The 27579-nt window shown below is 44.2% G+C and overlaps 1 protein-coding gene across 1 annotated transcript in view; it reads left to right on the top strand.

Annotated features, from left to right (window-relative positions):
* ATP7A (ATPase copper transporting alpha) overlaps positions 1–27579 on the top strand; it is a 67694-nt gene that overhangs the window by 27694 nt on the left and 12421 nt on the right. The window contains exons 3-14 of the mRNA XM_077285030.1: positions 4399–4870; positions 5775–6506; positions 10652–10852; positions 12345–12508; positions 14656–14817; positions 14928–15004; positions 17026–17245; positions 17611–17844; positions 22192–22283; positions 22572–22699; positions 24150–24304; positions 25334–25468. Of these exons, the coding sequence (XP_077141145.1) occupies positions 4399–4870; positions 5775–6506; positions 10652–10852; positions 12345–12508; positions 14656–14817; positions 14928–15004; positions 17026–17245; positions 17611–17844; positions 22192–22283; positions 22572–22699; positions 24150–24304; positions 25334–25468 (2772 nt within the window). The remainder of the gene's footprint in view (positions 1–4398; positions 4871–5774; positions 6507–10651; positions 10853–12344; positions 12509–14655; positions 14818–14927; positions 15005–17025; positions 17246–17610; positions 17845–22191; positions 22284–22571; positions 22700–24149; positions 24305–25333; positions 25469–27579) is intronic.

Raw genomic sequence — 27579 nt, 5'->3', positions numbered from 1 at the left:
CTTAAGGACCCGCTGTTAATAAAACAGTATACCGCATGGTGTGCGCTTTTATTGCAGTGTGTTTCTGTATAGGTAAGGGATTGTTCTTCTACTAAAGGAAATGTTTGATTTTTCTAATTTAAATGACGACCGATCTACTGTGTGTAATAATATTCAGCAGCTCTGATATGTAGGGAGGACAGGCGGGCCAGAGGGAGGGCAGGTGGGGCCAGCGGGACGATCAGTGGGCGGGAAGGTGGGCGGGGCCGGCGGGAGGGGAGACAGGGCTCGTGGGAAAGCAGATGGGGCTGGCGGAAGGGCAGGTGCGGCCGGCGGGAGGGTAGGGGGGGCCGGCGGGAGGGTAGGGGGGGACGGTAGATTGCAAACAATGCAGTCTACACTCGTAAGTGTGTAAAAGGAAAATCACAGCTGAAACACTGACTTGAAAAAGTGTTCATACCCTGTGAACTTTTCCATATTTTTTTTCACGTTACACCCACAAATTTTAAATGTATTTTATTGGGATTTTATGTGACTTACCAGCACAAAGTAGCAAGTAGTTGTGAAGTGTAAAGGGGAATGATACCTGGTTTTCTAAATATTTAAAAAATATAAATCTGAAAATTGTGTAGTGCATTTGTATTCAGCTTCCCCCTGATTCAATACTTTGTAGGACCACCTTTCGCTGCAATTACGGCTGCAAAGCTTTTGGGGTCTGTCTTTACCAGCTTTGCACATCTAAAGGCTGAAATGTTTGCCCATTCATCCTCATAAGCTAGCCCTAGCTCAGTGACATTGTTTGGAGAGCGTCTGTGAACAGCAATTTCCAGGTCTTGCCACAGATTCTCAATGACATTTCGGTCTGGACTGTGACTGGGTCATTCACATACATGAATGTGCTTTGCTCTAAAGCATTCTACTGTAGCTCTGGCAGTATATTTAGGGTCGTTGTCCTGCTGGCAGGGTAACCTATGCACCAGTCTCCAGTATTTTACGGCTTCTAACAGGTTTTCCACCAGGATTGCCCTGCTGAAGAAAAGTATCCTCCTAGCATGATGCTGCCACCACCATGTTTGGCGCTGGGGATGGTGTTTTCAGGGTAATATGCACTGATAGTTTTGCATTTAGCTCAAAAAGTTCTACTTTGGTGTAATCTGACCAGAGCATGTTCTTCCACATGCTAGCTGTGTCTCCTGCATGGCTTTTTGCAAACTGCAACTAAAACTTCTTATGGCTTGCTTTCTAAGATGCTTCCTTTTTGCCACTCTTCCATTAAGGCCAGATTTGTGGACAGATTCTCCCACCTGAGCCGTGGATCTCTGCAGCTCCACCAGAGTGACTGTGGGCCTTTTGGTTACTTCTCTAGTTAGTGCTCTTCTTACTTTAGTTTAGGTGGACATCCATGTCTTGGTAGGTATGCAGTTGTTCCATACTCCTTCCATTTTTGGATGATGGATTGAACAGTGCTCCGTGAGATATTCAGAGCTTGGCTATTTTTCATAACCTAATTCTGCTTTACTCTTCTCCACAACTTTATCCTTGACCTGTCTGGTGTGTTCCTTGGTTTTCGTTATGCTGTTTGATCCCTAATGTTCTGAAACAAACCTCTGAGGTCTTCACAGAGCAGCTGTGGTTATACTGAGAAATAATTACAGGAGGACTCAGTTTACTAATTATTGGACTTCTGGAGGCAATTGGTTACTCAGGATTTTATTTAGGGCTATCCGACTACAGGTGGCTGAATCCAAATGCACATCACAATTTTCAGATTTATATTTTTAAAATATTTACAAAACCAGGTATAATTTCCTTTACACTTCACAAATACTTTATACTTTGTGTTGGTATATCGCATAAAATACCCCAAAAATACATTTAAGTTGGTGGATGTAATGTGGAAAAATATGGAAAAGTTCATGGGATATGAATACATTGTCCGTGAACTGTACATGCCACCAAATCCATGGACAGCATGTATAAGGCACTGGCTGTATGACCTCTGAAACGCTGAGGCATTTCAGAGAAAAACATACTATGAAAGTCACCGGAGACTGAGACCGCGCTGTAGATGAGTCAGACAGATGGGTCCCTGGCGCCTTCTCCCCTCCTGTTGCGCTGGATTAACATATCTGCGCCTACATGCTATCCATAAAATATTATATGGTAGTTTTCATTAAGACTGTTTGTAAATTTCTTCATCCTAGATGCAATTAATGTAGTTGTAGTGATGTACGTAGCCTTTAAAGGTAATCTGTCAGCAGATTTTGCTCTGTCATCGGAGAGCAGCATGAGGTAGGGGCAGATACACTGATTATAGTGGTGTATGACTTAGTTTACTGAGTGCAGCAACTGTGATAGTTTACTCTGCTGCAGAGCTCAGTTGTTGCATAGTGACAGAGAGCTGCTAATCCGTGCTGGGTGTGTGGTTGGACTAGGAGGCTCTAGGTCAGTTGTCCTGTAGTCATAATCTCCTACTGATAAAGCATTCATTATATTGAAAGAGCAAAACACAGCCCAGTAAGTGACACATCCACATAATTGGGCTCACTTCCCCTACCTCATGCTGCTCTCGGATTACATAGCTAACACCTGGTGAGAGATTCCATTTAAATTATAGAAATTAAAACTCTTATGCAGGTTAATATTTGTCATGGGTTTACCGTGACAAAGAGGGGGCCAGAAGACCGCAGCATCTGATTTCACATACTCCTGCACTAATTAGAAGCACTTCACCATCATATTAAACAGTGCATGTTTCTGCTAGGAGTGGGAGGAGGGGTTAATCTCAGTTGAGAGCTCTTGGAGCTTTCCTGCTTTGATGGTCTCAACTGTTCAGTGTTGGCCGCTCCCCTCTGCTATATATACTCACCTCTGGCAAGCAGGAATTGCCAGTGTTAGTATCCTACTGCATGGTTCTGGAGTTGGAGGTATTGGTTGTTTGAGGAGGCATTTGGAGAGTTGTTCAGAAGACTGTTGCTTGGTGTTTTGTCTTTGTGCACATCCTCATCGTCTCCTATTTGTTTTTTCCTGCTTTTACTTTCCAGTGTTCCACTCTGTTCTTTGTGAGTGCATATTTGTGTGATTGGTATTTTTATTTATCCCTGTGCGTCTTCCATTGTTACTCTGGTTTGTGTATTCCTATACACTACAACTCCCCACTTCCCTTGGTGGGGGAGGGGACAGATAACGGCTGATTTAGGAGCTCAGCAAGGCACGTGGCCCTGATTTCTTAATCATCAAAAGTATTCCGAAGAGCAGGGATAGCTATTGCTCATACTTTTAGGGATACGGAATGAGCCCCTAACCCTGGTATATCCTGCAACAGTTCCGTGACAATATCCCTTTTACACCTGACAAAGTTGAGCCATCACATGGACCTTTACAGTTGTACTTGCCACTGGAATCCACCAGTCCTTTTGAAGTGATGATCTCCCAGCCACCAGTGACTGGTGGTCAAGACTTTATCAGATTTGGTCTGGTGGATATTTTGGTGGTTTCTTTCTTGCTGTTACAAGCATTTCTACAGTATGGTAACTTTTAAGGGACTCTCTACTCCTTTTTAAAGTGTGGCTATAGTTTTTGTAATAGTACATGGTGCTTCCCTGCAGATTTTTCATGTCAGATTTTATTATTGACATCAATGGGAGCTAGTTAAAAGGAACCTGTCAGAAAAAGTGCTGTGGAATATGTTGGCACTATATAAATTTATTATTAACTTCTACACCCACAAACCATTTATATGACTATGTAGACTATTAAATGATAAGCAAGTTGATTCCTTTATAACTCCAAAACACTGCTGCAGCAGTGAGTGGTCACATTTTGAAGTTCTGTATATATGTGTCTGGAAGTATATTGGGGCGTGACAGTGCTCCTCAACCTCATGTTGTATTCCCTGCCATGTATCTGAGCCAATGACCGGTTAATCAACCAGAGTAGAGTGGCGCTAGGCAGGGAATACAGCTAAGGAGCTGTAAGTGCATTGTCACGCCCCAATGCACTTCCAGACACCTATACAGAAACATTTCTCGCTACTCAAGCAGCACTTCAAAGTCATGAAAAGATCAGCTTGCTTATCTTTTAATGGGCTACACAGTCACATAAATGGTTCATGGGGGTGTATAAGTTACTGACAAGTCCTCTAAAAATCCAAATGCATTAAGCTCACTCTGTGCGAACGGTACGTTGGATTTGGCACTTTTTGTCATTGCTATGGAGACCTATTATTTCACAGTGAGATTAAGCTGAAGATTCCAAACCCATTAAGAAAAATGAACACTCAGATAAACTTTGAATGCAAATGTGACAAAACCAGTTCCACTCACTCTTTATTATCCGTATCACTTCCAGACTTTTGGCTGGTGTAGATGTTCCTCTATTTTCTTTGGCTGCCATTTGTCATCTCTGTTTACATTTCAGGTGTCGCTTGAGGGGAAAAATGCTGAAGTTCTTTACGACCCTTTGCTTCAGACGTCAGATGCTCTGCAGGAAGCTATTGAGGACATGGGATTTGAGAGTGCACCTGTCATCACAAACCCTCAGCACGTACCTACAGAGAACACCTTTCTCTACACGTCTTTGGAGCAATCTGTGGAGAACATCTGCAGTGGACTCCTGAAGCTCAAAGGAGTCCTGGAAGCTAAGAGCTCTCCAGACGGAGCAATCGGTGTAACGTTCATACCCTCAGTCATGAATATTGACATTATCATTCAGAAATTTCCCGGACTCCATCTAGAAACGATGGGCACAAATAAGAAATCTTCACCTTCTCGAGACAATGAAACTTCAGATGTCTTGGTGAAAATGAAGGTGGAAGGCATGACGTGCCATTCTTGTACCAGTACTATAGAAGGCAAAATCGGGAAACTGAACGGAGTCAAACGCATCAAAGGTAACATGTTCTGTCTGTTAAGTCTACCATATGGAGTTGGACCGTGGTTAATTGAATAAATGCCATTTGCCTACCACAGTATAGTAGATGACTTATTTTTGTTCCCTCGTCCTGTATATTAACGTTTAGATAGAACTTGATCTGGCTCAGCAAATGGGTATAACTTTCAGGTGTTGGTTTCACAAGCATTACCAAAAACAAAAATGGTGCTCATGGTAGAGTACATTCATAGAAATTTCAATGAAGACAAAAGTAAGGATCTCACCCTTAAGGGTTGTGTTAGTAGGGGCATAACTCCAATGTAGGCATGTAAATGGGTGTCACCGATGCCAATGTCCAAAATCCCTGGTGCCGGCATGCCACCCTGTGAGGAGAGGTGAGTTTCGAAGAAAGGAGGACTGTGGTTAGATATTCAACACTGTAGTGTAGGAACTGCGGACCAAAACTGATGTCCCAATAGCCGTAATGGTGAATACTAGATCACTTTATTGGAAAAGGCTCATGTGAACACAACACCTTTCAGGGTACTGAGACTCCTTTATCAAGTAACCGAGACCCAATCTTTCAGGTATTGGGGTGTTCCTGACTATTTCGTAAATGTGGTATTGTAAGATCACTTAATGTAATGTCAGAAAAATGAACCAATTGGGATAATGTTTTACTTAAAATACAGACACAAACATTATAGGAAAGGGACAATTACAGAAGTCCTCTAATACTTTACATTATCATGCATTCGGTTTAGTAGGTCTCTCTAATAGAGTGGTGGTCTTGATGGGAATGCACTTTAAAAGGTAAGGTAACTTCATTGTTTGGGAACACTGGACATTGATCACCACTATCATGATTGGTTCAGGTATGTAGGATTTCTTCTCATTAATGTGTAAGTTTTCCATTTTGGCAGTGTCCCTGGACAGTCAAGAAGCTCACATAATCTACCAACCTCACCTTATCACCGCTGACGAAATCAGGAGCCAAATAGAAGAAGCTGGCTTTACAGCTTCCATTAAGAACAAACCCCTTCCGAAACTGGGAACCATTGATATTGGACCCTTGACTAATGGCATCAAAGATGTAGCACTGGCCAGACCAAAGTCTCTGAGTGACCTATGCAGAGCGGTATTCCAGGTGGAGGGCATGCACTGTAAATCATGTGTTGTGAACATCGAAAGCAAAATTTCTTCCCATCCGGGGGTGCACAGCATTGAAGTGTCATTAGAAAAGAAATCTGCAGTGATCCATTATAATCCCAATGTCCTAAATTCAGATGTACTGTGTCGGGCTATAGAGTCTTTATCACCGGGCATTTTTAAAGTCCGACTTTCTAATGGTCTGGATTGTGGTACTCCTTCCATCGTCCAGTGTTCGGCAGAGACCAGCAATGCAGAGCAAATATCCTCTAACCGAGCACATCAGGAGACATCATCTAAGGTCACCGTGGTGAGCATTGAAGGGATGACTTGCAATTCTTGTGTGCAATCTATTGAGGGTTTCATCTCTCAGAAGCCAGGGGTAAAAGCCATCAGTGTGTCTTTGGCAAACAAAAATGGGACAGTGGAATATGACCCGGCTGTTACCAACCCTGAGACTATCTGTGCAGCCATCGACGATATGGGATTTGATGCCTCACTAGCTGGTAAGTGAATTTCATATACTGCTTTTGGCCAACTTAATACTGTCACAGGACGATTACCAACAGAAATGTTATATGTAGTGCACTGTGCAAAAGTTTTTATCCATTAGCAAAATGGAAAGAGAAATCTAAAGTACATGAATATTTGGTGTGACCACCCTTTGCCTTCAAAACAGCATCAAAGTATCGGTTCTTCTGGGTACACTTGTACAAAGTCAGGGATTTTGTAGGATTACTCAGATTTGAGTAACCAATGATAATAGTCATCATTTTCATATGTACAGTGAAGGAAATAAGTATTTGATCCCTTGCTGATTTTGTAAGTTTGACCACTGCTAAAGACCTGAACAGTCTATAATTTTAAGGGTAGGTTAATTTGAACATTGAGAGATAGAATATCAAAAATAAAATCCAGAAAATCACATTGTATAAATTATATACATTTATTAGCATTTTGCAGTGAGAAATAAGTATTTGATCCCCTAAAATCAGCAAGGGATCAAATACTTATTTCCTTCACTGTATATTGAACTGAAGCAGCTGTGTAGGAGGCTTAAAGAGAATCTAATTCATGCTACCCAAACCGTGCTTGGGCAGCAGGAATTGCAGCCTGGCTGAGCGATCTGGGCAAAGTATGTTTTTTCTTTGCAACACTTCAAGTTTTCAGAGAATTTGCTTTAATGATTCAGCTGTGGACCATGTCCAGAGGTGAGACTAGTGCTGCTCTAACCCTAGTTGGTCCTTTCCAGCGCTGCTCTAGGTTATCCAATATTGATGAGCGAATGTACTTGGATATTGTGTTATCGGAGCATGCTCGGGTGCTAACCGTGTGACTTCAGCGTGCTCGAAAAGTACAGTGGGTACGGAAAGTATTCAGACCCTTTGCTCAGACACTCATATTTAAGTCACATGCTGTCCATTTCCTTGTGATCCTCCTTGAGATGGTTCTACTCCTTCATTGGAGTCCAGCTGTGTTTAATTAAACTGATAGGGCTTGATTTGTAAAGGCGCACACCTGTCTATATAAGACCTCACAGCTCACAGTGCATGTCAGACCAAATGAGAATCATGAGGTCAAAGAAACTGGCCAAGGAGCTCAGACAGAATTGTGGCAAGGCACAGATCTGGCCAAGGTTACAACAGAGTTTCTGAAGCACTCAAGGTTCCTAAGGGTACTGTCACACAGTGCAATTTTGATCGCTACGACGGTACGATTCGTGACGTTCTAGCGATATCGTTACGATATCGCAGTGTCTGACACGCAGCAGCGATCAGGGACCCTGCTGAGAATCGTACGTCGTAGCACATCGTTTGGAACTTTCTTTCGTCGCTTGATCACCCGCTGACATCGCTGGATCGTTGTGTGTGACAGCGATCCAGCGATGTGTTCGCTTGTAACCAGGGTAAACATCGGGTAACTAAGCGCAGGGCCGCGCTTAGTAACCCGATGTTTACCCTGGTTACCAGCGTAAACGTAAAAAAAACAAACAGTACATACTTACATTCCGGTGTCTGTCCTCCGGCGTCTCAGCTTCTCTGCACTGTGAGCGCCGGCCGGCCAGAAAGCGAGCACAGCGGTGACGTCTGACGTCACCGCTCTGCTTTCCGGCTATGGTGCTTACACAGTGGAGAGAAGCAGAACGCCGGGGGACAGACACCGGAATGTAAGTATGTACTGTTTGTTTTTTTTACGTTTACGCTGGTAACCAGGGTAAACATCGGGTTACTAAGCGCGGCCCTGCGCTTAGTAACCCGATGTTTACCCTGGTTACCCGGGGACTTCGGCATCGCTCCAGCGCCGTGATTGCAACGTGTGACCGCAGTCTACGACGCTGGAGCGATAATCATACGATCGCTGCGACGTCACGGATCGTGCCGTCGTAGCGATCAAAATTGCACTGTGTGACAGTACCCTAAGATCACAGTGGCCTCCATAATCCTTATATGGAAGACGTTTGGGACCACCAAAAGTCTTTCTAGATCTGGCCGTCCAGAAAAACCTGTTGCATCGTTTCCAAGAAGACTCATGGCTGTAGTATCTCAAAAGGGTCAATACTGAGCAAAGGGTCTGAATACTTATGACCATGTGATATTTCAGTTTCTTTTTAATAAATTTGCAAAGATTACTACATTTCTGCTTTTTTTTCAGTCAAGATGGGGTGCAGAGTGTACATTAATGAGAAAAAATGAACTTTTTTGAATTTACCAAATGGCTGCGATGAAACAAAGAGGGAAAAATTTAAAGTGGCCTGAATACTTTCTGTACCACTGTATGTTCGAGTCCCTGCAGCTTCATATCTCACGGCTGTTAGACAGCCACAACACATGCCTAACAAACAGGAAATCCCTGCATGTGTTGTCGCTGTCGAAAAGCCGCTAGACATGCCCGTGCAGAGACTCAAACATGTTATTCGAGCACGCCGAAGACACTCAGCACCCGAACATGCTCGGATAACACCTTATCCCAGCACGCCCGCTCATCACTATTAGTCAAATGTCTATCTATATGTACACATGAGAGAGACACCTGTCAATTGCCTGCAGCAGCGCTGAGAAGTTCTAGATGTATCCTTAAAGTATATTTTCTCTGAAACACCGGAGCATTTCAGAAAAAAATATACCTCGCTGCAATTCATGCTGCCTGCAGTTTGTGCAGTATGAATCAGATGAGAGGTTCCCTTTAAGACACTGAAGATGAGACAAGCTTTGCTGCAAAGGTGAGGTTGTGGAAGATGGTTTCATATCACTGGTTATATATATATATTAAAATGCACGATTCTTTTTATTCACTAGAACACTAGATGAAATCTTTAGCTAAATGCGCAATATATACGTACGGTGTGCAGTGAAGTTTCTCTGTCTATATATATTCTTATGGGTGAGGTTACTGCTAGCGGCATTTTTCCAACCAGATCAGAAGAAATGGTTTGTTTGGCCAAAAGTTCTACCGTTTATTCGGTCATTAACCCCTTTGTTGTGTCTGTTGTCCAAAACAGAGACTAGACATGAGTACATGGTGTGATTTTCTGTTTCACCTGCTGCTAAGAATTATTATCAGAGGTCTGTGGCGGCACAGGATCAGTGGGGTAAATAACGCTGTGAGAATGGCGCCTCGCTATCTGAGGTTATATGTCATTTTTCTAAAGAGGCTTCCAATATAAAGCCACAAGGTACATCACCCAACATGAGACTGAATCCACCCATTGATTGGATGATGTCCATGTTCTTTTCGTTTTTCATAGACTGTTTGAAAGAAAAAGTAGGAGAAACCTCCATTGTTTTATTTTGGGGTTTTTTTTCATTTGTTTTTTCCCATCTGAGAAAAATTCTGATCAAAAACACTCATAAAACTCAGCTTTTTCCCATACTAGAAAATCTCTGACATCTGAATGAGGCCTTATACTATTCAACACAGGTAGAGAAAAAATAATAATGTCATATTAGCACAGGAAAAGTAATTGCATTTGGTTGTAATTACTTCCGGGCAGGTAAAGTATGAGAAGGACATCTGAATTGTGTTTTATTTTACTGGAGAAGGAGACATCAGACGTATAGTTCAAAGACAGCCGACATGGAAGAAGCAGCCGAGGCGTCTGGGTGTGGGGGATTATTCCCTGCCCCAGACATGTTCGCCTTTCAGTGTTGCTTGTATTACAATCCTCATGTAACTACAGACATTTACTATTAACTTTAATAATGTTTAAAGGAAAGAAAGTGATTCATGTTGTGTCTGAGGCCAATTTAGGGATGTTCTTCAGCGTCCGTACACATGTCACATGGCCATTAATGAAGTATGCAGAAGGCACAAGATTATATATATATATATGTATATGTATGTATATATATATATATATATATATATATATATATATATATATATATATATATATATATATATATATATATATATATATATATATCAATTGTATAATTACATAAAAATTCTGCTCCATGAGGGGTTACAGAGCTAGGCTTTTAATATGTGTTTTGGGGTTTGGTGAGGGTCCCTACTCGTTCCCCTCAGGTAAGCAGAATATGATGCTCATTGGTATGTTACACAATTTTATTATCAATATATATATATTTTGTTAAAGTCGCTTTTATATTTTTTTTTTTTTTACATCTTTTGTTTTCTACCTGCACATTAGCTGTGTTATCTGATATTTCTCTGGAACCTGCTCAGAAACCTCAGCGAAATTCCTTCCACCCAAAAGAAGGCTTCAGCAAAGAATCTCCAGAGCCCAGCAATCAGGAAACCAGAACAACCAACAAGTGTTTCATTCAGGTCTCCGGCATGACGTGCGCTTCCTGCGTGGCCAATATAGAAAGGAATCTCCGCAGGGAGGATGGTCAGTTCCCCTGATATCTTACATGTCTTGTATCCTCAGTGCTGGCTGCTTGGGCCAACTAAGTAGCAATGACTGATATAGTATTTTCTGTAGACTCAGTTGGCACAGTATTAATGGGCTTTATAGTGTATATGTGGTAAAGTACAGCTCGGTACAATTGGTGGATGCACAATAATGATTATTCTTTAATAAACTATATCTGTTATGTATGTTTGATTCCTCCTCTGTGTTCCTTGCTATAAATTCCAGAGCTCGTATTCTCACATTTTCCACGCTTTTATGTCCACACAAGACACTAAATCACTTTTCTGTGTATTACCGACTCTAACAAATGAGCGTGCGTAATACCAGAGAGAGTTTCCTTTAATGCGCAAATTAGCTTTCCTTCAGGAGGTGAGCCAAGTTGTATGCCTTTCCCAAGGAGCAGACCTGTAAAACCACCTACACCAGTTGGATGTCCACAAGAACAGCCAGTGTCTTCCAGGAGTCTCTAGTTACAGATATAGAGGGCTAGATCCTTCCTTCCTGGCTGCATTTTTCTTCTGATTGTACGCCGCGTGGCTTAGAGAACCATCTGGTCAGATGACCCCAACTCCCAGGTTCACAGCCATGGTCCCAGTAGTTTGCGAGCCCAAGGAGCAGACCAGTAAGACCCCCTACACCAGTTGGATGTCCACAAGAACAGCCAGTGTCTTCCAGGAGTCTCTAGTTACAGATATAGAGCGCTAGATCCTTCCTTCCTGGCTGCATTTTTCTTCTGCTTGTACGCCGCATGGCTTAGAGAACCATCTGGTCAGATGACCCCAACTCCCAGGTTCACAGCCATGGTCCCAGTAGTTTGAGAGCCCAAGGTGTAGACGTGCCCTAGTAGTGGTGAACCAGGGGTGACTGAACTCACTGGGTGTGGGACTCCACTTCAGTGCCGACAAATTTGTATGCAGTTCTCTCACTCTTTTAAGCGCGTGCCTCTACTCATGGCCCTTTTGGCTCCGATGGGTATGTTCTACATTTCCCTGCAGGAAGTCCGATATGGGTTACACTGAAAAAAGTCCCTATTTTGTGTTTCCCTGAGTCATGGTCAGAAGGACTTTTTGGGGTGTGGTTCCCTTCTGAACCATCTATGGGGGAGTGTATGGCCATCAGGAGCTGATGAAGGGAGCCAAAATAGACCGAATTCTCATTTCCACTGGTGTGGCAGCCAAGGTGGATGCTTGGGGCAAGATGATCTCTCCTAACGTCCTACGATCCCTGACCCTCACTGTGGCCTTCTGGTTAGAGACGAATAGAGAGAGAGATAATGGAGATCCCTCTCATTTTGGAGTGGGCTACAGTAGATCACATCTTTGTGTGGCACTACTCATGTTTTTCTTCACATTTAGCTAGAGAACACTATCTTGGGCCCTTAGTAAAAAAAAAAAATGTGGAGGTTTTGTGCTGTTTGATAATGTAATTAGTCAACCACAAACTTCATTATGTTTTTGTCCTATTTTAGGTATAAATTCTGTTTTAGTAGCTTTAATGGCCGGCAAAGCTGAAGTGAGGTACAACCCAATGATCATACAGCCATCGGGCATTGCCGAGCTCATCGAAGAATTGGGCTTTGGGGCAACTGTACTAGATGACTCTGATGAAGGAGATGGTGTCCTGGAGCTGGTGGTAAGCTCACTGTGCAGATCTGTTGTGCCATGGCTGGTGCCTGCAGAATGTTTTTTTTTGGCAGTATGTACATATATTCATTATGCAAACTAGGGGGCAGGTCAGGGAGGGATCGGTGACTTGTCAGCAGGCTGCATTATGAGTATATAAGCAGAGCACCACATGAAGACCCCCCCACAGTCCACCACGGGGGAACGAGCATGTCATTAGCTAAAACTGAAAATAAAGGTTATACAAAAGCCACAAGACGGATTTCATTTACCAAAGAACCATTGTAATCAGTATAACGGCGCCGACCTGACACTGCCTGTAGGTTACTGTGCACAATCCTGCTGACCGGTTCCCTTTAAAGGGAATCTGTCATGTAAAAAGAAAACCCCGCTATTAATGGCTTCTCACTGAGAGCCCCATTACCGGGAGGAAATGCACTTTATTCCTCTTGGCAGTCTCTGGCTTTCAGTCATAGAGGCGCAGCCTCAGTTATCACCTTGTACGTAGTGAGTGATATCTGTAATGACGCCCCGGCACTGATTGACAGTCGCTATGAACTGCTGAGCTGGCTGCCTGTCAGTGCTAGGGAGTGGTTACTGCCATTGCTCAACATGTACTGGGCGGTAACTGAAGCTATGCCAGCTGTACCTCTATGACTGAAAGTCCGAGGCTGCTGAGAGGAAGAAAGTTAATTTCTTCCCGGCACCAGGGCTTTCAGTGCAGCAGCCGTATGGCTTCAGAGTGCTATTATCATGCAGATTAACCACCCATTTGCAGGTTATTACTTTTTTTTAACATGACAGGTCCCCTTTAAATGTTAGTTGATTTAACAAGGTTTAGAAATCCACAAATAATTAAAATCCTATATGTTTTTATCTCAAAAGAGATAGGAGTGCTAAGAGGCCTTTATAAAGGTGCCCCTGCTATGTACTGTTATATTTGTATGACCAACCATTCGGATAAGTGTGTATACAGATGACATAGCAGGAGCTCGCAGTTGCTTCTTTATGAGGTAAGTAGTGATGAGCGAATATACTCGTTACTCGAGATTTCCCGAGCACGCTCGGGTGTCCTCCGAGTATTTTTTAGTGCTCGGAGATTTAGTTTTTCTTGCCGCAGCTGAATGATTTACATCTGTTAGCCAGCATAAGTACATGTGGGGATTCCCTAGCAATCAGGCAACCCCCACATGTACTTATGCTGGCTAACAGATGTAAATCATTCAGCTGCGGCAAGAAAAACTAAATCTCCGAGAACTAAAAAATACTTGGAGGACACCCGAGTATGCTCGAAACTCTCGAGTAGCGAGTATACTCGCTCATCACTAGAGGTAACACATTTTTCTACCTGTTTTATCACAGTAGTGAGTGTTTCTGCCGCATATCCAGCACTCTGAGTATATTATAAGTCAAGTCGATGACATAGGAGCTCCAGCAGCCACTGAATTCCTACGTCACTAATATGATTTAAGATGTCCTCAGAGACTTGGCGACGCAGTAGCAACACTCGCTCCTGTGATAAAGTAGGCAGGGAATTGTGTTTCCTCAGAAAGCATCAGCTGTGAGCACCTGCTCTTTCTTCTGTTTACTCACTTATCATAAGTGATTTTATGCTTCCACCTCTGGCCAGAAGCTTTGACAAGTTGCAACCTTGAACTAGACCAGGCCTGCATGGTAGGACCCAGCAAATATAACTGTACGTAGCAGGAGCACATTTATGAGACTAGCTCGGCACAGGAACATATATTCTAGCACATCCAATTGTGGAATTTATTATTATTCAAAGATCTATTTATTAAAACATACTTTTATTCTTGAGACAACCCCTTTAATTTTTGTTGCCTTTGTTAAGTCACAGATAACCTGTTTTTTCGGGGCTTTCTTCTTCCATGATCACCCATTGCCTGCACAGAGACATAACCAGGGGAGAGCATCCACTGAAACTGTACATGGTTTTCTGTGGATCTGACACCCTTCACTGCATGGATGGGGTACATTTCAGGGTGTTGTGGAATGGAGAAGTCCCCTTCATTAATTATACATGTTCTAATATAGCTCATATCTGAGGTCCAGATAGAGAGGGATTTGGGATACTACTGGTTCAGTGTAGTTTGTTGTTGTGTTTTCTGCATTTTTTAGTTTTTTATCGTCTTACAGGTTAGAGGGATGACGTGTGCCTCCTGTGTTCATAAGATCGAATCCTGCTTGATGAAAACTAAAGGGGTACAATACAGCTCCGTTGCCCTTTCAACAAATAAAGCTCATATTAAATATGATCCCGAGATTATTGGACCTAGAGACCTCATGAAGATTATTGATGTAAGTGATGATTCTTACGCTATACATCTTCTGTTGGGTGTAGAGATGTACATCACTATCTTTTATTAGTTTATACATATTTAGCTTGTAATTAATCATTTTTTTTCCAGGATTTAGGATTCAGTACATTTTTAGTTAAAAAAGACAGATCTGCAAGTCATCTGGATCACAGGACTGAAATCCGGAGGTATGAATAATTTCAAGCATTATGTTTATTAATAGGCGTATTCCCGTCTAATAGCGATTGCATCCACTTTATAAGAAAACGGCATGTCAATTTATTTTTTCATTCTTTTCTTTATCCATGTAGATTTCATATTGTTTTTCAGCATCGTGAACATTTCATAATATGGTTGATATTTATTTGATGTGGTATTTGATTATGAAATATTCAAAATGTTGAATGTATGGCTATGTAATACACATGGAAAATTAATAATAGAAAAATAACGTTTTCTGACACAGTTGATTCATGGCAGTATAAAGAGACAGCTGCATTACAGCAATTCAAAGGTGGGAGCCAATTAACTTTTATTAGGTCAGTTTGTTTATTATTAGTGATGAGCAATCGTGCTAGGATAAGGTGTTATCTGAGCATGCTCGTGTGCTAACCGAGTGACTTCTGTGTGCTTTAATAATATGTTTGAGTCCCCGCGGCTGCATGTCTCACGGCTGTTCAACAGCCACAACACATGTAGGGATTACCTAACAGCCACTGGGAGTGGAACATATTTTTCGTGCACGCCAAAGACACTCGGTTAGCCCCCGAGCATGCTCAGATTAACACCTTATACCAGCATGCTCGCTCATCTCTATATATTATATATTAATAGTGATTGCATGCCTTTTAAGTTGTGCAGAGCAGCCCCCTAAATGGCTTGAGATCTTTGCCAGCAAATATTCCATCACTTTGAAAGTTGAGTAAAGTAAAAATAACTGGAAAAGAATAATAAAAGCTCTTGATGCCCTCCCTTAGATTCAGTGTAGTCCTGTCCTCCATTTATGCAGTAATCGGTGTTCCTTTCAGATAGGAGATCTGAAAGCATCTCAGAAAAAAAGTCCTACCTACCAATACCTGGTCCCAATACTAATGCAGTACAGGATGCTAATCCAAGGATCTCCGAAGCACTATAGAGATCCTAATAAATATCCAATCTTTGTTCCAAAATATATAAAACAGAGCGGTGAGGTAACTGTATTTTAGGTTGAGAAAGGCCATTTGCCTGTAATGTTTTGTATATTTTGGAATAAAGATTGGATTTTATGAGGATCTCTATAGTGCTTCGGATATCTTTGGATTTGCTGCTGTTTTTGGACCTAGTGGGGTCATGCTGAATAGCACATACTCCTCAATGGTCCATCAGAATTCTATACCTGTGTGAGTAAGCACTAGAGTGTCTCCGGACTTGTCTCTGATTAAGCACATCTGGGGCATCATTGGTCAGCAATTACAAAGGCAGCTGCCAGCAGAGGATCTTGATGATTTGCCCAAGTGCATTCGGTGTGGTAGAACATTCCTCAGACAACCATTTAATAATCTCACTGATGACAGCCAAGTGTTGTAAGTGTGGGGATGTCTGCACGTGTTTCTCATAATCGATACTGAATAAATCGAAACCTTTTGAAAATATTGTTTCCATTTTTTTTCATAATTGCCTATCAATAATGTCTCTCCATCCTGTGATTCCCGTAACTCCACAACTTTTCCTTCTTGGTGTTACAATTTCAATGCTGAGGAGTGAATTAGAAAATGTCAAGCCTCCTAGTGTTCCTAAGACCATGGACAGGGATTTCTCGGAAGACAACAGTGCGAAGAGCCGTCTCTTTCACAGTGGGGATGGTGGAATGCAGCCGCCTCAAAAAATGGTTTCCACAGGGTCAAGCCAAGTGCAACAAGGAAGACTTACTCGCCCATATCCACCATTCACCGCTCAGCTTTTAATTTTTTTAAAGCTCTGATAAAGTAAAATCTGCATTGTGCAGAGCCGGGTGTTGGTCTGCAGGGTGACCGGCCTTCACATCTGATACCATGATGTTTGCTCCTTGTATAAAGGTTATGTCTTCAGTATTTTTTTATATATAAAGATTGCACATTCTGAATTATTGTCTTGGCTAGTACTTTATATACAACCTAAAAAGTTTCCTTCCCTTTGTATCGACGATTCTATTGCTATAACCCGGGATGTGATCTGACGTTTCCCTTCACAGGTGGAGGCAATCGTTTCTGATCAGTTTGATCTTTTGCATTCCTGTAATGGGGTTAATGATCTATATGATGTTCATGGACGACCATCACACGATGCTTCACCACAACGTCACAATGGACGATATAACAACGTATCACCCCACCATGGTCCTGGAGTATCAGATCATGCCGGGGTTGTCCATCATGAACCTGCTGTCCTTCCTGCTGTGTGTCCCCGTCCAGGTAAATCACCTTAGAGGGACCACATGTGATGAACACAAATGTCATTTCCAAGTTGTCCGTAGTTGTCAGTCCTACGTAAGTGCACACATGGCATAGACACTGACCATTCTGCTGTTGGAAAGAAGGGGCCAGCCACGTTCTGTTCGGTCTCTTATACTACTATGTAGGAACTATAATATTAGTCAAAAATTGGCCCAAAGATAACAATAAGGTTGTGTAGGGAGAATCATCCATCAGACCCTTTTTGGTTGGGTGGAAAACCCATGTCCTACATTTTTTTTCGTTGACGCCTCTTATGATTGTACGTTGCATCATTCATTCTACGTATTTGAGCTACTTTTAGTAACCTGTTGTCCATGTTTCAGTTTTTAGGCGGATGGTACTTCTACATTCAAGCATACAAAGCCTTGAAGCATAAGACTGCTAACATGGATGTACTTATAGTTTTAGCCACCTCCATTGCCTTTATTTATTCACTGGTTATCCTTCTGGTTGCAATGTTTGAAAAAGCCAAAGTAAACCCCATTACCTTTTTTGACACCCCACCGATGCTGTTCGTCTTCATTGCATTGGGCCGGTGGCTGGAACATGTTGCAAAGGTAAGCGGTAATTTACTTTATGACAGTAGTGGGAGCACTAAAGGAAGGATATAGAAGTCATCAAAGGATCTACGGGGCATTTAGAAGGAACTCGTACACCCAGGATCTGGCTTGGGAGCTTTTTTTCTGAGTTGTCTACATTCCTTTATGCAAAATACAGGGGGTCCAACAAATGATCGTACATCACGTATTGTCATTATTGTATATTCCTTTTTTCATGGAATTGATGACGGAGAATATATTTTTTCAATGTCCGATTCCCGTTGTTTGTATTGATGCAGGGCCATGTGTCTACACATCATGTGACTGTGACAGTAGTTGGAGGCGGCAGTGACATTTTTTCAGTAGTGACGTCTACCGCTGATCTCCAGGATTATTTTAGGGTGGACTGGTAGGCATAAAAGGATTTTTGGTTGCTGTTTCTCAGAGCCTTTATTGGGGGACACAGGAACCATGGGGGTGTATGCTGCTGCTACTTGGAGGCTGACACTATGCAAATAAAAAAAGTTAGCTCCTCCTCTGCAGTGTACACCCCACCGACAGGAAGTAGGATATTCAGTTAGTGAGAAAGCAGTAGGAGAAGCAACATGTAAAAGAGAAGGAAAACTCAAACTTTAACAATATAATACAATAAACAGGGCTGTTCAACTTGGGAGGGTGCTGGAAAGTGGACTGGCCACTTAAGCTGCCGCTGAGGTCCACCCTGTGGTACTTGGTAGATTTTCTTTTTAGCTGTTAATAGACCACAGATGGGTTGACTAGAGGGGAGCCTAGGCAGATGCTGCAAAAGACCCTGAAGTACGTCATAGAGGGCGCTTCTGACTCACCTGACTCTGGGACAGAAAAGCAGAACCAATGCTGCAATCGACCTCGGGCACGTCTAAACCACTAGAAAGACAGTAGAAAGACTAAATGTGTCTGGAAGATGACGCAACTAAAACCTGGATAGCGGACAGAGTACTGCTGCAATCGAACGCGAGGAACGTGAAGGAAAGTGCGTCTGACTTACCTGAATACAGTACAGAACGCCAGTACCACTGCAGCAGTCAATCCAAGACACGTCTGATCTGCTGAAAATACGACAGTTTCAACATGCCCTACTGTACCTGGAAGGTGGTGCGTTTGAAACCTGGATGGCAGATAGAGTGCTGCTGTGATCGACTCTCGGTATGCTGTGACTATGGCAGATAGAGTGCTGCTACGATTGGCTCTTGGTATGCTGCGACTGAATCAGCATGGAGAGAACCCTGGAGAAGGGTATAGGAGAGAGCTAATTATGTGTTGCGGTCTAGGTCTGGGTACCTGACGGCATTAGGCAGAATAACAATCTCATGTGTAGTAAGCCGCATCACGAAGGCTGTCCTGAAGTATATTCTGTACATTCAGTATTCAAGAAGACCGAGCTGTAGGCTTGGAATCGGAGGGAGACTAAACTCTCTCTCTGTTATGCACCTGGGTTGAAACCCTTGGGCCTGCGATTTGTGGTCAGCTTCTTTGTCCACTGTTCCACGGCTGACATGCTGGAGAATACCGACCTTTACACAGCTGGAAGTTGGTTCCCCAACACTGCAATCGTGAAGGGGCAGAAGCAGCTCATCTCTCTGCTTGCAGAGTAACGCTAGCATCACGAGAGGGCTGCGAGGGAGATGCAGGAAGGGGGCCTGTTGCCATGCTCTGCTGAATTCATGTAATAGCAGAATTCACAACAGCAGTGTGACTTAAGAGTCTCTGAGAGAAGACTGCAAGAGAAAATTCTACAGAGCAAACGGCATACGGCAGAACTTATAAAGGCGCCCCTCACTGTGGAGGGTGCAGAGCGTGGAGAGTACTGCAATACCCATTGCTGTTGACTGTCCGGCTCTAGAGCACTCATATGAGTGACTGCACTGCTCCAGAGCATATAATACACCGCTCACTGTATGGCTCCATTGCACTAATTACCCCAGTGACTGCCCGGCTCCAGAGCACTTATTACACTAGTGACTGTTATTATACCAGCCCCAATAGGAATGAAGGTGACTCTCAGTAATCACTGAGCCTGCAGATATTGTTGCCAGTCCAAACTGTATCTAGCTGGCTTATACTTCGTATCCTGCCTGTTACCTGGATCAAGCGCTGCTTTCTGGGTCCAGGTGCCAGGAGATGTTCTGCTACTAGGCTGTAGTACTAGTGCTGAAGATGTAGGTCCCGCAGGGAGAAGGCCACCGTCCGGATCCTCAAGCCAGAAAAAAAGGGCAACCGCAAGAAGACTGACAGGACGGAGAGGGCAAAAGCGTGCACTGCAGAGATGTACGCTGAAAGAGCCCGCTCTGAGGCCGGAGCCAAGCGCCGGATCCAAGCAGAGAGATGAAGCCGAGGGTGGGTGGGGGAGTTGCGGGTCCGAAAAGAAGGAACAAGCAACGGGCGGGAGAAAAACCCGCCTGAAGTGCAGGGAAGGGGGGCGGAGCCAAGCGCCGGGTCCAGGTAGGAGAAACATGGCTCCGGCTCCAAGTAGAGAAATGAAAATGAGGGGGTGGTCCGGGTCCGGAAGGAAGTAACAAGCGACAAGCGGGAGAAAAACCCGCCCGAAGTGTAGGGAAGAAGGGCCTCAACTAGGCCCAAGTGAAGCCGGAACCTAGATTACGACTGGTAACCGCCAGAGCATGGGGGAGCAGCGCGGAGGGCCGTAAAAAGCGCCAGAAAAGAAGTTTAGTGCCCTTAATACCCCCGGTTATACGGAAAAGACCCCTTAATGCCCCACGCTGCTGCTAGGCCCAAGAGAAGCCGGGACCTAGAGTACAGATGGTGACCGCCGGAATATGGGGAGCGGAGTGGAGGGCCCTAAAAACGCTGCAAAGGAACACGTGAATTAAAGGCGATAGACCCCTAAAGCCCTCTATTAAAACAAGGAATTTTTTTTTCTTTTAAAGATCTTCTTATCTTCTTGGTTTCTCTTCTTTCTGTACTGGGGAGAGAGAGAGAAAAGGTACCTCCTTTCCGGGATAGATCAGATGTCCGAAAATCCTGTGGAACATCCGCGTCTCCTCAGACCGGCAGGCTTTGGTGGGCGAGTGGGTGGGAGACAGAGGCAGGACCGACGATCGAATCACCTCAACACGCTTCTGTGTTAGGGGCTGAGGTCCTGCCGAGTAGACGTATGAGGATACGGGGTGGCAGTATACACCGTACTCATATTCCCTTTGTGGGAGTACAGTATTGACAGTTCACACTGTATCATACCTCCAGGTACCTGAAAAGGAACGACACACGCTGAGGTAGAAATGGGTCTAATGAAAGACCCATGTCCACCTCCTACTGACTCTAAGCTACACTGAATATCCTACTTCCTGTCTGTGGGGTGTACATTGCAGAGGAGGAGCTAACACTTTTTATTTGCATACATACACCCCCATGGTTCCTGTGTCCCCCAGTGAAGCGATAGAGAAAGTCCTTTTTGTCTATTACAGAATTTGGTAGTTTTCCACAATTTTATTTTTCTTTTGCCATTTTTTCATGATGGTTTTTCATGGTCCTGGGTTAGAACCAATAGGGCTAAAGTTAGATACATGGGAGACTTTATTAAACATTTGACATAGTGTCCTATTCACTATAATTTACACCATAAAATGGCGTCAATAGTGGTTCGCATCTAAGCCTGCTTATTACGGGTGTAGATTTCAAGTTTTGGCGCCAGGGCCGGACTGGCCATCTGGCAATTCTGGCAAATGCCAGAAGGGCCTGTCTGGTCATGGGCCACCTTGTCTGCTATGTTGTTAACAGAATCGGTGTCCTGAAGACACCCATACTGTTAAGAGTTGTGATGGAGGTATCATTAGAAATATTGGTCTTGTAGTAAATCTTGCTTTCCTCCACACAGGGTAATATTAGTAATATATTCCATCTAGTGCTTGGGGACAACATGTGCCTTTGTGGTTTCAAATGCCAGGGCTGAAGTTCAGCCCCAGTCCGTACCTGTTTGGCGCACAAACAGTCTGAGATGCGTCCGCTTTGGTCTAAGGTTTCTGATGTCTGAATTCCCAATCTTGTAAATGTTCCCACATTATTGTGTCGCTTTGGAATTTTTACATCAAAGATGCAATTAGCTAAAATAGGTTTGAGGCTTCGGTCAGATGATTTATTGATTTAGTGCCTGTTTATTGGACAATCCCTGCATGTGTTGCTACAGTTGATCATCCGCGAGACATGGAGCCGCGGGGACTCAAACACCTTTTTCGAGCACGCTTAAAGTCACTCAGTTGGCACCCGAGCATGCTCCGATAAACACCTTGTCCCAGCACGTTCACTCATCACTGATGATTATTCATCAATTCTGGTGTTGGGGAAAAATTATTATAATCTTTTTTTCAGAGTAAAACATCGGAAGCCCTGGCACGCCTCATCTCACTGCAAGCAACTGAGGCCACCATTGTGACGCTGAGGCCTGACCGCTCTGTCTTAGGGTAACATTATTCTTACAGATGTATTTATTGTTTTACAATGATGACGCGGGATTCCCACATCCACACGTCCGGTCAGAGGACGGACCACCATACACAGACTTATCCTGAAATTCACAGCCTTGTATATGTCTGAGGCTGCTGAGTTCAGATCCGGAGACCCCCAGACGGTCACCAGGCTGGGAACCTCGGACCTTGACACACGGATGTGTGAACGCGGCAGAACTTCCATGTTTTCTAATAGTAATGTAGAGTCTTCAAACTCCTGGAAATAGTTTTTCTGTGTCACAGTGAGGAGCAGGTGGATGTGGAATTGGTGCAGAGAGGGGATATTGTAAAAGTGGTGCCCGGCGGAAAGTTTCCTGTGGACGGACGAGTAATTGAAGGCCACTCGATGGTGGATGAGTCTCTCATTACAGGTACTTGTAGAGCGGACTGCTTCGGCTTTGTTGTGTAGATTTTTGTGATTGGTGTTTGTGTTATGTTCTAATAACTTTCCAGCGTTACCCATAAAGCTGCTGATCTACACTGATGTTAATGAGGTTGCGTAGCCCCTTTTAATTTTTTTAATGTAAATTTATAATTACAAACTAATATTCAACTTACCGGTCCACCGCCGTTCCCATACTGCTGCTGCCGGTGTCCCCCATCGGTCTCTGCATTGTAGCAAGGTGTACGATCCTCTGAATTCTGGGCACATTGTGCCTGTACCCTTTCCTGGTCAGCCTGCCTTTGGTCTTCTTACCATCTAATGCAAACGCTAACGACCTGGTTTTGACATGGGCATATCTGGAAAGCTGAACCTTACCTGTACAATGACATGCTGATGGCTTACTGACCCCAATCCTAGGCACAGGATCCTTTTAACGGGAATCTGTCACCAAGTTCTTGCTACCGAGTCCAAGAGTAGTATAATGTAGGGGCAAAGACCCTGAATCCACGGATGTATCCCTTACAGAGGTGACTGCTCTCATTTTGCTCTTTTCTTTACTGCAGATCTAGCAGCTCTCTGAATACTGAGCACTATATATCTCCACCCACACCACTGAATGGCTGCTTTCTGCGTACACTGTGCATAGGCAGAAAGCAGCTAATCAGTGGTGGAGGTGGGGTTATACAAAGCTCCTGAATATGGAGGACTATGTGGCATTAGCTTTACTAGTCCTCTAGTGATTATCCTGCTGATAAAAGATTTTATCAAAACTACAGCAAGCAGCCCAGTAAGTGACACATCACTGGAATCGGGGTCTTAGCCCCTATATTACGCTATTCTCAGATTAGGTGGCAAACACCTGGTGACAGATTCCCTTTAATGATATTTACAGTTGCATTTTTAATTTATTTATCTTGATTTTATAGCACCATCATATTCTGCAGCACTTTAGCCATTTTCTTCACTGTCCTCATTGGGGCTCACAATCGAAGTTCCCTATCAGTATGTCTTTGGAGTGTGGGAGGAAACCAGAGTACCCGCAGGAAACCCACGCAAACACGGGGAGAACATAAAAACTCCTTGCAGATGTTGTCCTTGGTGGGATTTGAACCCAGGACTTCAGTGCTGCATTCTGCAGTGCTAACCACTGAGCCACCCTTTGTTTATAACCTGGCTTATTATCAGTACCTGTTGACATAGCAGCCTTGTGTTTTGTTATGATGGCTCTAGTCTTGGTTAATTACATTTGTAAAATGATTGGTACATTTATTAATCGTTCTATTATGTATAAGTAGTTGTTTCATACCATCCTATTAATAGCAGATGTAACCATGTGCGGGTGGTTTTATATAAAGTGCACCTGCAGGATGCCATGTACATAACCTGAATTTCTCCATTTACTCTGTGACCTGAATCTACCCCATGTGCTTTCTCAGGTGAGGCCATGCCTGTGACTAAGAAGCCGGGAAGCAGCGTCATCGCTGGCTCAATCAACCAGAATGGCTCCTTGCTCATCTCCGCCACTCATGTTGGTTCAGACACTACCTTATCTCAAATAGTAAAACTTGTGGAAGAAGCGCAGACCTCCAAGGTAACCGCTACCTCCGTGAAGTCACACGTGATCATGAATTTTCTTTTTTGGATTCAGATTAGAATTGGTGGCCCATTCTGTATCCTCACTGGTTTCCAGGGCACTTTTTGGCACCACTGGATGGTTTTATATCAGACAGTATATAATTAGTGATCAGCAGATCTAACAAGATTTGAATTCGCACGCACTTTTCCAGGAAATTTGACTTGTAGCAAATTTGTTTTCCACTAATTGAATGTCCCTTATTATCCTCTGAGATCTGTAAAGAACATAATAAATGTAAGATAAAGGAAAAAAACATCTTACTGCTCACTGATCCCCGTACAATCCTTGGTGCTTCTTCTTACTGTTCCTGCCCTGAAATCCTGGCCATCTTCATGCTGGGCAGGGACATTCCAAGCTTAGTCACGGCAAGAAGTCCTGGCCTCGAGGGCTCATCGTAAAGTTGTGGCACATGTCCTAATTTCATGACATGTGTGCAAAGAGACATCGTGGCCCGAAATCCTAGCCAAGGGTGAAAAGATCTGAGGTCTTAGCGAGCGGCGGTGATATGAAGAGGTCCCAAGGATTGTCGGGGAAGAGCGATCATTGGAGGTAGCCGGAGACATAACGAGTATTAATGAGCTGTGAGGTGACTGACTTTTTTTTTTTTTTTTTTTCACCCTTTTTGCCGGCCCTTTATGTTTTGGCAAAATGGCCATCAGCCGCTAGCTGAGCGAATTACAAATAATCTGCATTTTGAAGGATACAGATTTTTTTTAAAATTTAAGTAGGATTCCATTCCACCCAACTCTATTCGCCCTAATCGACATTACAGATCCTGTTATACAGCAGGGGGATCAGTAATGTTGCTTTATGCACAGGGTGTTCTCTGGTTTTTGGAGATGTGAAATACAACTATACCAGACAAATACATGATCACGTGTGCCATGTGGATTTGTTATGCTGTTACTGCAGTTTTTACTTGATTTGTATACTGATATCCGCTCCTATTTCTTATCTATGGAGATCATCTGTTTTCTCTTCCAGGCTCCAATCCAGCAGTTTGCTGATAAGCTCAGTGGTTACTTTGTTCCTTTCATTGTCATAGTTTCTGTTCTCACCCTGTTTGTCTGGATTTTTATTGGCTACCGAGACTTTGAAATAGTAGAAAAGTATTTCCCGGTAAGTACTAATGATCTAAAATCTCACTGGCTCCTGGTTGCTGTCAGACTGTCTAATTCTATCTCTGATCTCCCATCTGTCCTCTGTGTTACAAATGCTAGCAGTGAGCAAGTGGGAGAGGGTTGTATCCAGTAAACTATGAGAAGGAGAGAGACTGCAGGGAGAGAGGTGACATAGGTAGCATCAATGTGCGGAACAGCAAACAGCCCACAGTAGAATCTGCAGAGAGGAGGAGGGATCACACAGGCTGCATCATCATGGACTGAGCCCTCAGCAGAGCCTGCAGGAGAGGAGGAGGAATCACACAGGCTGCATCACCATGGACAGAGACCTCAGCAGAGCCTGCAGGAGAGGAGGAGGAATCACACAGGCTGCATCACCATGGACAGAGACCTCAGCAGAGCCTGCAGGAGAGGAGGAGGAATCACACAGGCTGCATCACCATGGACAGAGCCCTCAGCAGAACCTGCAGGAGAGGAGGAGGGATCACATAGGCTGCATCACCATGGACAGAGACCTGAGCAGAGCCTGCAGGAGAGGAGGAGGGATCACACAGGCTGCATCACCATGGACTGAGATCTGAGCAGAGCCTGCAGGAGAGGAGGAGGAATCACACAGGCTGCATCACCATGGACAGAGACCTCAGCAGAACCTGCAGGAGAGGAGGAGGGATCACACAGGCTGCATCACCATGGACAGAGACTTGAGCAGAGCCTGCAGGAGAGGAGGAGGATTCACACAGGCTGCATCACCATGGACAGAGCCCTCAGCAGAACCTGCAGGAGAGGAGGAGGGATCACACAGGCTGCATCACCATGGACAGAGACTTGAGCAGAGCCTGCAGGAGAGGAGGAGGGATCACACAGGCTGCATCACCATGGACAGAGACCTCAGCAGAGCCCTCAGGAGAGGAGGAGGGATCACACAGGCTGCATCATCATGGACTGAGCCCTCAGCAGAGCCTGCAGGAGAGAAGGAGGGATCACATAGGCTGCATCACCATGGACAGAGACCTGAGCAGAGCCTGCAGGAGAGAAGGAGGGATCACACAGGCTGCATCACCATGGACTGAGACCTGAGCAGAGCCTGCAGGAGAGGAGGAGGAATCACACAGGCTGCATCACCATGGACAGAGACCTCAGCAGAACCTGCAGGAGAGGAGGGATCACACAGGCTGCATCACCATGGACAGAGACTTGAGCAGAGCCTGCAGGAGAGGAGGAGGAATCACACAGGCTGCATCACCATGGACAGAGCCCTCAGCAGAACCTGCAGGAGAGGAGGAGGGATCACATAGGCTGCATCACCATGGACAGAGACCTGAGCAGAGCCTGCAGGAGAGGAGGAGGGGTCACACAGGCTGCATCACTATGGACTGAGACCTGAGCAGAGCCTGCAGGAGAGGAGGAGGAATCACACAGGCTGCATCACCATGGACAGAGTCCTCAGCAGAACCTGCAGGAGAGGAGGAGGGATCACACAGGCTGCATCACCATGGACAGAGACTTCAGCAAAGCCTGCAGGAGAGGAGGAGGGGTCACACAGGCTGCATCACCATGGACAGAGCCCTCAGCAGAACCTGCAGGAGAGGAGGAGGGATCACACAGGCTGCATCACCATGGACAGAGACCTCAGCAGAGCCCTCAGGAGAGGAGGAGGGATCACACAGGCTGCATCACCATGGACAGAGCCCTTATCAGAACCTGCAGGACAGGGCATAAATGGCACAGAAAGCACCAGGAGGAAGCCCCACAACACAGATCACATCAGGTTAATCACAGGGCAGAGAAGATTCTACAGGAACAGTGTTAGAAGGGGAAATCCGTGCATGAATGGAGCAGCTACATAAGGTCTAGTATAGTCCGCAGCCCCCCAGGACTCAGACCTCCCATCCAGCAAGTATTGAATCTGAATACACTGTGGTATAGGTTGTAAACTGTATATTAAGGATTTTGAAAAATGTTTGAAAGAAGGTGTCTGCATGTGTTCAAGGGGGTTTCCTATGAAGAATATGTGGTAAATGTTCAATTACCATGAATCTCACTGCTTGATTAAATGATGTGGCATAATTGAGCATGATTGCTTAAAAGGAATCTGTCAGCAGGATTGTG

This window comes from Ranitomeya variabilis, chromosome 2 (assembly GCF_051348905.1).
Source record: "Ranitomeya variabilis isolate aRanVar5 chromosome 2, aRanVar5.hap1, whole genome shotgun sequence".
Classification (NCBI taxonomy): domain Eukaryota; kingdom Metazoa; phylum Chordata; class Amphibia; order Anura; family Dendrobatidae; genus Ranitomeya; species Ranitomeya variabilis.
This window is presented reverse-complemented; position numbering and strand designations above follow the sequence as displayed.